The sequence below is a fragment of the Quercus robur genome, chromosome 8 (assembly GCF_932294415.1).
Source record: "Quercus robur chromosome 8, dhQueRobu3.1, whole genome shotgun sequence".
In the NCBI taxonomy this organism is placed as follows: domain Eukaryota; kingdom Viridiplantae; phylum Streptophyta; class Magnoliopsida; order Fagales; family Fagaceae; genus Quercus; species Quercus robur.
In genome coordinates this window covers 30,169,910-30,178,927 of record NC_065541.1, presented here as the reverse complement: position 1 = coordinate 30,178,927, position 9,018 = coordinate 30,169,910, and the positions used below count along the sequence as shown (strand labels likewise).

General features: G+C 35.1%; 1 protein-coding gene across 1 annotated transcript; it reads right to left on the bottom strand.

The window, feature by feature from the left end:
* Positions 1-2,656: 2,656 nt before the first annotated feature.
* On the bottom strand, positions 2,657-7,973 carry LOC126695171 (glutamate receptor 2.5-like). Its single transcript, XM_050391828.1, has 5 exons — positions 7,363-7,973; positions 4,586-5,829; positions 3,905-4,217; positions 3,402-3,799; positions 2,657-3,309 (listed from the first exon to the last, which is right to left on the bottom strand). Exons 1-5 carry the CDS (start codon positions 7,628-7,630, stop codon positions 2,920-2,922), a joined length of 2,613 nt encoding a protein of 870 aa, XP_050247785.1. The 5' UTR covers positions 7,631-7,973; the 3' UTR covers positions 2,657-2,919.
* Positions 7,974-9,018: the final 1,045 nt, after the last annotated feature.

The following is a 9,018-nucleotide window of genomic DNA, read 5'->3' as shown; positions in this document are numbered from 1 at the left end:
TCCTTTTGGGTTACTGTTGTTTGAAGTTATCAAGTTTTATTAAAGTCTTGTCTACTACTTGATTTTGAGTTCTATTTGGAATAGAAGTGATTCTCCTTTTGTGTGTGGAATAGAAGTGATTCTCCTTTTGTGTGTGGAAAAGAAGTCTAGTCCTTCTTGGTTTTGTATATACTAGTCAACTCAAGTCTCCTATATAAACATAGTGCTACTACAGAAAATGAGAGAGAGAGAGAGAGAGAGAGAGAGAGAGGAGAGTGTGTGTGAGAAAAAGGCTTTCTCTTCATTTGGTTATTTGATTTTTGTGGGTTGCAATTTGAAATAGTGAGAGAAGTTTGTTACCGCTTGGTTTTGGTTTTGTGGTTTGGTGATTTGCTCTCTCTTGGTGCATTGCAACTTTTGGATTTGATTTGTAGCTCTCTCTTTGGTTTGTGCACAATTGGAATTTGGTATTTGGTATTCGTATTTAGTATTTGTGAACCTTTGGTTCTTTGGTTCGTATTTGGTTCTTTGATTTTGTATTTGTGAGAGGGAGTTATTTGGGTGTATTTGTGAGAGGGTTTGTGAGAGTGCCTCTACACCAATTTGTATTATCCCAAATTTGATATAGTGAAACTTGTTCATCATCACCTGTGGATGTAGGCTATTGCTAAATTTGTGTCAATTTTCTTTTGGAATAATTTTCTTCGTTTCTATTGTTTGTTTGGAGATCTTTTTTAAGCCTAAAATATTTTCACAATCAATCTTAATTTTTTGAGTTTCCGCTATTTTACAACAAATTGGTATCAGAGCCAAGGTTTGCTACCTAGGCGTTTGGATTTGTTCTCTTTGGAGATTTTGTGATTGGTTCGTGAATCTGATTTTTAGGGAGAAAGATGTCGGGTGATTCTCTACAAAATCTTCAACGGATTCCTTTGGAAAAGCTTTGTCAGAATCTTCTGCAAAACCTTTGGCAGTTAGGACAATGGTTTCTAATGCCAAATTTGAAGTAGAGAAATTTGATGGAACGAATAACTTTGGCATTTGGCAATGCGAAGTTATGGATGTCTTGGTCCAACAAGAGTTGGATATTACTTTGGAAGACAAACTTGAATGGATGTCAGACAAGGATTAGGAAAAGATTAATAGACATGCCTGTCGCACTATTTATTTGTGTTTGGCCAAAAATGTTAATTTTGGTGGTGACATGGTGATTAAACCTTTGCACAAGTTCAAGCGTTGCTTGGACTTGTATGGTATTTGCAATTTGAATTAGCCCATAGGGGTTTTGGTGGTGGCGACGGAGAAATTTCGTTTGTGGTGATATGCACTTTGATTTGGACTCTTATTTGGATTTGGCACCATCTTTAGGTGCATTTGGCGTCCATTGGCGTATTTGGAAGTGGTTTTTGATAATTTACACTTTGTTTGTTTGAAAACTCTATTTTATTGAGTGCTTTGTATTTGTGGTTTGGGAGATGTCTTGTCAAGGTGGAGACTTGTTAAGGATTTGTATTTGGTGGTTTGCAAATTTCGTTTGTGAGGCTTGTTGGAATTCAAGCCAAGGTGAAGATTTGTAGAATATGGCTTGAATTAGGAGTTCGACTCCTTGTTGGATTTGGATAAGGAAGGAATTTTATTCCTTTTGGGTTTTTGTTGTTTGAAGTTATCAAGTTTTATTAGAAGTCTTGTCTACCACTTGATTTCGAGTTCTATTTGGAATAGGAGTGATTCTCCTTTTGTGTGTGGAAAAGAAGACTAGTCCTTCTTGGTTTTGGATATACTAGCCGACTCAAGTCTCCTATATAAGCATAGTGCTACTACAGAAAATTAGAGAGAGAGAGAGAGAGAGAGAGAGAGAGAGAGAGAGAGAGAGAGAGAGAGTGAGAAAAAGGCTTTCTCTTTGTTTGGTTATTTGATATTTGTGGGTTGCAATTTAGAATAGTGAGAGAAGTTTGTTATCGCTTGGTTTTGGTTTTGCGGTTTGGTGATTTGCTCTCTCTTGGTGCGTTGCAACTTTTGGATTTGATTTGTGGCTCTCTTTTTGGTTTGTGTGCAATTGGTATTTGGTATTCGTATTTAGTATTTGTGAACCTTTGGTTCTTTGGTTCGTATTTGATTCTTTGATTTTGTATTTGTGAGAGGGAGTTATTTGGGTGTATTTGGGATTTGGGTTTGTGAGAGTGCCTCTACACCAATTTGTATTATCCCAAATTTGATATAGTGAAACTTGTTCATTATCGCTTGTGGATGTAGGCTATTGTCGAATCATGTAAATCTTGGTGTTTTGTGTCTATTTTCTTTTGGATTAATTTTCTTCATTCTTATTGTTAGTTTAAAGATCTTTCACAAGCTTAAAATATTTTCACAATCAATCTTGGTAATTTGAGCTTCCGCTATTTTACAACAGTAATAATTATATAGTAGTATTTGTGTGCCAGGATTTTCTTCTTGATGTTTGTATGTCCCTAGCTTTAACTAGAGAAAAGCTATGGAACTCCGGTTGATTTTTGAATTATTAGAAGATATTGTACTTGGTCCTGTCGATTTCTATGCACAGTTGCACACTAAAGGGTTTCTGTTGTTCTTCTATGCACAGTAAAGGATTTTACACGTAAATTTCGTTGTTGTGTTCTTAGGGACTATTACAAATTTATTTTTGATGTTGGTTATTGTGATTGGGTTATTTCTACGGAATTTTCTATATTGAATTTACAAAGGCTTATTTCCATGAAAGTGCCTCCATTTGAATTTACAGGAGGGAAAAAATGGGAAATTAATTATTTCCCTCAAACACAGCTATTTCCCTCAAACACAAAGCAGCACTTGTACAATAGTCTTAATTTTGTTCTGTCTAAATTTAACATAGTACTTCATTTGATTTACATAAAGAGATTTCTTTCGGATCAATTTCTCTATAAATGCCAATAGCCATAAAGCTTTCTATACTCGATTCTGTGGATCAAATGTGTTAGGAGAATTACATGCACTCTCAGCAACATTGCTGAGCTTTCGTGAGAATCGTTGCTTTTGGCACCTCCAGTGTCTCATTGCAGCCTTCATTAGCCTCCACATGATTTTGCGACGAAGCATAGATTTATCCAAACAAAAAATGTAGACTAAAAGAGCAACAGTTGATGTGCCCCCAGATAATATGAAGAGTACTAAAAAACTGTTGGGGCTAAGACTAGGAGTTTCTTTGTCTGGTTCTACATCTTCACACTTAGCGGCTGCAATCATGATGTTCTCTAATTCACGTAGCTGGCCGCTTTCAGATACCTTAAGTAGTGCTTCAGTTATGCTGGAAACCAATGGGGAACCCTTTGGAAAAGCCTGAGGCATTCAGAGAACATAAAAGTGTAATTAATCAAAACTAACCTTTTTGTTTTGAGAAGATATTCAAAAGAAAGTATTAGAAGAATTACAAATCCAAACCCTCCAACTTTGTATGTTGGCCCAGCTATAGTGAAGCCCTTGCAGTATTTTGCTAGGAATAAATTGGCAAGAGGAACTTCAAGAAAGGCAGCTGCTATTTCTTGGGTTTCGAGAGCTTGAGCAAAAGCTTCAATTGAGGTAAAATTCTTGATGTTGTTAGTATTGAAATGTAACACATCCACCAAATATTTCGACAGAAAGGATCCGGTACAATGTCCAATTATAGCATTGCTACTTTTTAGTGCCTCAACATCTGTTACAGTAGGTCCAAGGTTCTGGACAGTAAGCATGCTGGTGAGGTTTGCTGTGTAAGTCTGCATAATGATGAGTGCTACAAACAACCACACCACCATTGTCATCCGTGACAAATTGCTATGTAACCTTCCCCCTTTTCCAATCAAATCAATTAAAGTGATGTTAGGACTTTGCTGCATAATCTATTTCAAAACAAAAGATTATTTGACACAACCAAAAGAAACGAAAATTCTGTTACCATTTGCAGAGAAGAGTGTGTTGAAGGCCAACCAAATTAACATTCCCATTTGATTCAGCACGGAGCCTTTCAGTTCAGGGCAATTATTTCGCTCTAACAACCATATAACAAAGCCGTTATAGAGATTTATTACTGCTGTCAAAATCCACATGGCCATTGTGAAAGGCTTCATGAATAACCAAGCTCTATTGGATGTTTTAGATATAACAGGAACTATCATAACCAGTCCTGACTCGGTGTAGGGGTGTGCGAATTCTGCATGCTGATATCGCCTGGCTACTATTGTTACATCACCAACAACAGCGTCAAAAATCTGGTCCGTTGCAAACACAAGTTTAAAGAAATCAGTGTACAGATTAAATCAGAGTCTTATGAGAAAAGAGATATCAATATAGTGATCTTGAGAGAAAGAGAGGGCAGTCTAAAGTCTTCCTGGGCACTATAACATAAACTGTCTCTCAGGACAGCTGCCACGGGAGAACCTTGGTTAATTAAATCTGAAAAAATTAGTTTATTACGAGATCAGCATGAAAGTTTATTCAAGTTAATCTCAAACATATAAAGTAGGGCTATAAGGAAGGTCCACCAGGCCAAATTCAATGAAAATATTCTTCTCACAAAACTCTTATCTACAAATTGAAATTAATTTAGTCATAGTCTAAATGAAAGTGAATCTCATACCTTCAAATGAATTTGCTCCACTAAATCATTGTATGTTCCATTAAAGGGAAAGAACTTGTATGGTAAATAGAATGGCAGCTGTTCTAAAGTTTCTTTGAAGACATCAATTGCAAATCCAGTAAAAGATATATCGCTTTCAGATTGATCATTTTTGACACTAACATACTCTTTGAAAAGGGATCCAACAGGTACACCAATTCTCAGTGGGTTGGACCTTATTGGCAGAGTCCATCCACTTGGAGTATACCAAGGTCCCCCTGGCCAAAATACTTGTCCCAGAACCCTCATGGAAGAGTTGTAAGCAGCATTTTCAGTGAGATTCTCCGAAAAACCTTGTCCATCTGACCAGAATCCAAGTTCTCTATAACTCTTACCCATCACGTTGACAATCTGAAATATATTTACAGGGACTAATTTATTGTCAATGAATTCAACCTTTCCACCTAAGCCGTGAAAATCACTATGAACAACTTTTTCTAACAAAAGATGTGATACTTTCTTGCTTTCCCTCATTGCTATTGCCACTGTCCATGCAGCATCATAAGCTGTTAAAGCAAAAATATCTGGCTCATTATTATCCTCTTCAGGATGTTCTGAGCTAAACCTTTTGCGAAATCTATGATGGAAATTTTGAAAGCGGCCTCCATTTTCACGAAAGTAGCTTTTGACTCCTACAATTCCTTGCATATTGGAGATGGTGGAGGCATTCATGGCATGGACAAGGCTTGTAATGGGATCAGTGGTGATCCATACATAATCCTTTTCCATCATTTTCTTTCTTTTTGCCATTTCAAATAGCCTCTCGGTCAAACTCAATGACAAATGAACCACAAAGACTCTGCATTGCCCTTCTTTAAGCCTCACGAGATCTTTAGACAATGAAGAGGAAGCAAAAGGTGGAAGTGCTACAAGTTGGCTTATTTCTGCACCAACTTCACGTAGGGCATTGGAAAGATGAGGTAAAACCCTGGAGGATGAAGAATCTCTATCTTCATATATAACAGTGACCCGCCGCCATTCCCAGGACTCAACAATAGCTGCCACAGCTTTCATTTGCTTAAATTCGTTAGGCGATGCTTGCAACAGGAAAGGCCACCTCTCTGGTGCCCATTTTGGAGTCGTATCAGCAAAAGAAAGGATTGGGGTGCGAGTTTCGCTTCCAGTGTCAGCGACTAATGATGTCTCTTCCCATGTTTGCGGTCCTAAAATGGCTTGCACTTGTTGCGTGTTTATGAGATCCTTAGCTGCAAATTGATTAATGAAATGGTATTAGAAAAAAAAAACTACATATTCCTATATATATATATATATATATATATATATATATTGGTTTTGGTTAAGATTAAGAATATACTTACCAGTAATGATGGTAGATCACATGCGTAGTAGTAAGTAAATACTTGCTGATAATATTCTGAATAGTGAATTTGCGTAGTAGTAGTAAGTTTGCCAGAGGAGTTGGCTCTGTTTTTAACAGTGTGTAGACTTGCTGTCTTTTTTTGTAATATGAAATTACTGAATTCTCCAAAAAAAAAAAAAAAAAAAAAAAAATTGCTTATAATGTACTGAGGGATCATTTGGGATTCGCTTATTTTGTTGAAATTAAAAATTTTTTGATGAAAATACTATAGATAAAGGTAAAAATCAGCTGGAATAATATAGTAAGACTCATGAATAGTATCAAAAAGTGTAGCAAGAACTAAAAATAGTAACAAAAATAAGCTGAATAATAAAATAAGTTGACAAAAATTATTTTTGCCAACGAACACTGAATATTGAACTTCTCAATTAGGCAACCTTACCATGCGTTTACCGTACAATAATATATGAAGTATAACTTGTTCAAATCAATTTGTCATGTCCAGGGAAATTAAGAATGAAAGAAAAAGAGTAAAAGCAGAGAATTTATCACTTGCAAAAACGATTGAGTAATTAAAATTCAACTAAATTTCTTGACGTGCTCTACTTTATTTATACACTGCTCTGTTTTTTTTTTTTTTTTTAATCCTACACTTCTCTGTTTCAACCAAAAAAAAAAAAATTTAATGGTGTGCTTCATTTATTGTTAATCACCCAGATACTCCTCCCCTCCCCCCTGAAGCAATGACATCATGGTTTCACCTTGAGAGTGTGATAAAGAGCACAATCGTTTTCTATCACTTCTGAATTAGTACACAATTAACCATTACATAAATCCATTTGATATGGTCTTCTTTTGCTTAAACTAACTTTAGCGAGACTTTTCCTCAAATTAACAAATGCTCACATGCATTAAAAATTGTTTCAATCATGCTTATAATCTGGTGCCTGAGAGCTCATTTATGCATAAGATTCTGATATCATGCTTTTATTTAGCACTATGATAATAAAACAAGTATTTGTAAGTTATAAGTTACTTATGAGTTATATTCAGGCAAATAAAAAAGGAAGACAAGGAACAAGCCGTTATTAATGTTAGTTCGATAAAAGTTTCCTTCAAACATTAGGTATTAGTTCATAAAATCATCAATGTGTTAAATTACATTACTAAATAAATATTTCAAATAAGTATGTTTACAATACTATTAAATAAATTAGGTGACTAAAGTACTTGTGAATAGTCTTTTAAGTGCCACCAAGTGAGTTGGAAAATTCTATCCATAGCTGAATTCATTATTATTAAGGTTACTTAGATACCAAAATTTTGTCAAATGAGCTAGTTATATTGGAGACGATAGTTTCATATACGAAAATAAGGTTTAGATAACTCAGTAAGGAGAAAGTATATGGGTAGTTACCTTCAAGAGCTGCCTGAATGGGCTGCCTTTGAGAGTCCCTTATGTGCAGAACCAAACTTTGGTTGAACTTAACATAGAAATCTTCCAGTGCCATCTTCATTGCTACACTTTCTTCTTTACCAATACGAGAACTATTATCTACAATTGCGCCTATAACGCCCATAACGTTGTCATTTCCTGCCGAGTTAGTACTTCCATTAACTCTTGCCTTCTGAGTAAATATGAAAACAAAGACCAAGAAAGACCACAGAGGACCAAGCTTGCCCATTCCGTGTAGAGAGGCAAACTGTTTGAGCTATTGCTCCCCTTAATGGATGCATACAAAAGTGCTATTTAGGGTGCGAGATAACTCTCTCTAAGGAACTCGGCAAAAACTTCAGGAGAAGGGATGCCTCCTCAATTTTTTATTCAGAAAAGTTTAAGATGGGCCGAATTGCTTGCATGTTGCAAGCTGTAACTCTCAAGTTTTTAGTTCCAACATAATGATTTTGTTCCACAATGATAATATATAGTAGTAGTTTAGTACTCCCTGGATTAATAGAGCCTAATATGCACTACAGTACATATTATTTTAGAGTGCAAGAAGAGAAGAGCAACACGGAATACAAAAGTTAGAATGCATTCTTTATAAAATGACTTGTGGCAGATAGCAAGGATAGGAGGGTGTTTAAGTTTCACGGTACCTAACCAAAAGAAATTGATTTGAAAAGAGAACAAGAAGAGACTATTCCTGGTCAAGAAGAGATTATTTTTTTTTCTGGTCAAGAATTCAGGGGATCTTCAACTATTATATGAGAAGCAAAAGTAATATAATAATATCATTTTTTTAGTTCTTTGCTAAATAAGAGTGCAACCAAGCACGGAAGTGTTACGATTGGTAGTAGGGACCGGGGAGAAAAGCCACTAGAATTTCCTTTCAATATTCATGCAGTTTCCACGCGAGGACTAAGTATGGTGTTTTGAAAATTTGATTTGGAATCATTCAAGAGTGTTTTGAATTCTTATCATGTATCACTCCCCTTTCATGCAGTATAATAAAAAAACATTTAAAATATGAGAAATTATTATCTTTATAAAATATTTGAGTATTCAAAATTTTCCTAGTTTGCTATAAACACGTATAAAAAAAAAAACCATGATTTTATTAAATTTTTTTTTATAAAACAATTCTCTTATTCCTTTTAGTATTATTATCACTAGTCCAAACATTGAATAACTCCATAATTTTTGTTTAAATTTTGAATTCAAATCAAGTATTTGACAATAATTAGAAATTTAACAACAACAATGAAAGACTTAACGTGTACATGGTGTGAAGTAGTGTAAATCAAAGAGGAGTTTGAAACAATAATTTCTCATGATATGCTACACTGAATTCACGGGAAATGTTGGTCAACTCCTGTATTGTAAACCCGTATATTTATAGCAAAACTGGTAATTTGCCCAAGTCAGTTCCAGAAAGTTAAGAATTAATCTCGATACTAGAATCTTTATTATAATTTGATTCTTTCAACATTAAAATTTTGTTTGAGGCAAATGCTTGTAATTTCCACATCTTGGCTTTTGTTTTAGTTAATTACCATAGCTTGTCGTATTGAAGTTAATGAGATGCGTACAGCTAAAGAATGCGGAAACCTCAAAGTATTTTCACCGCTT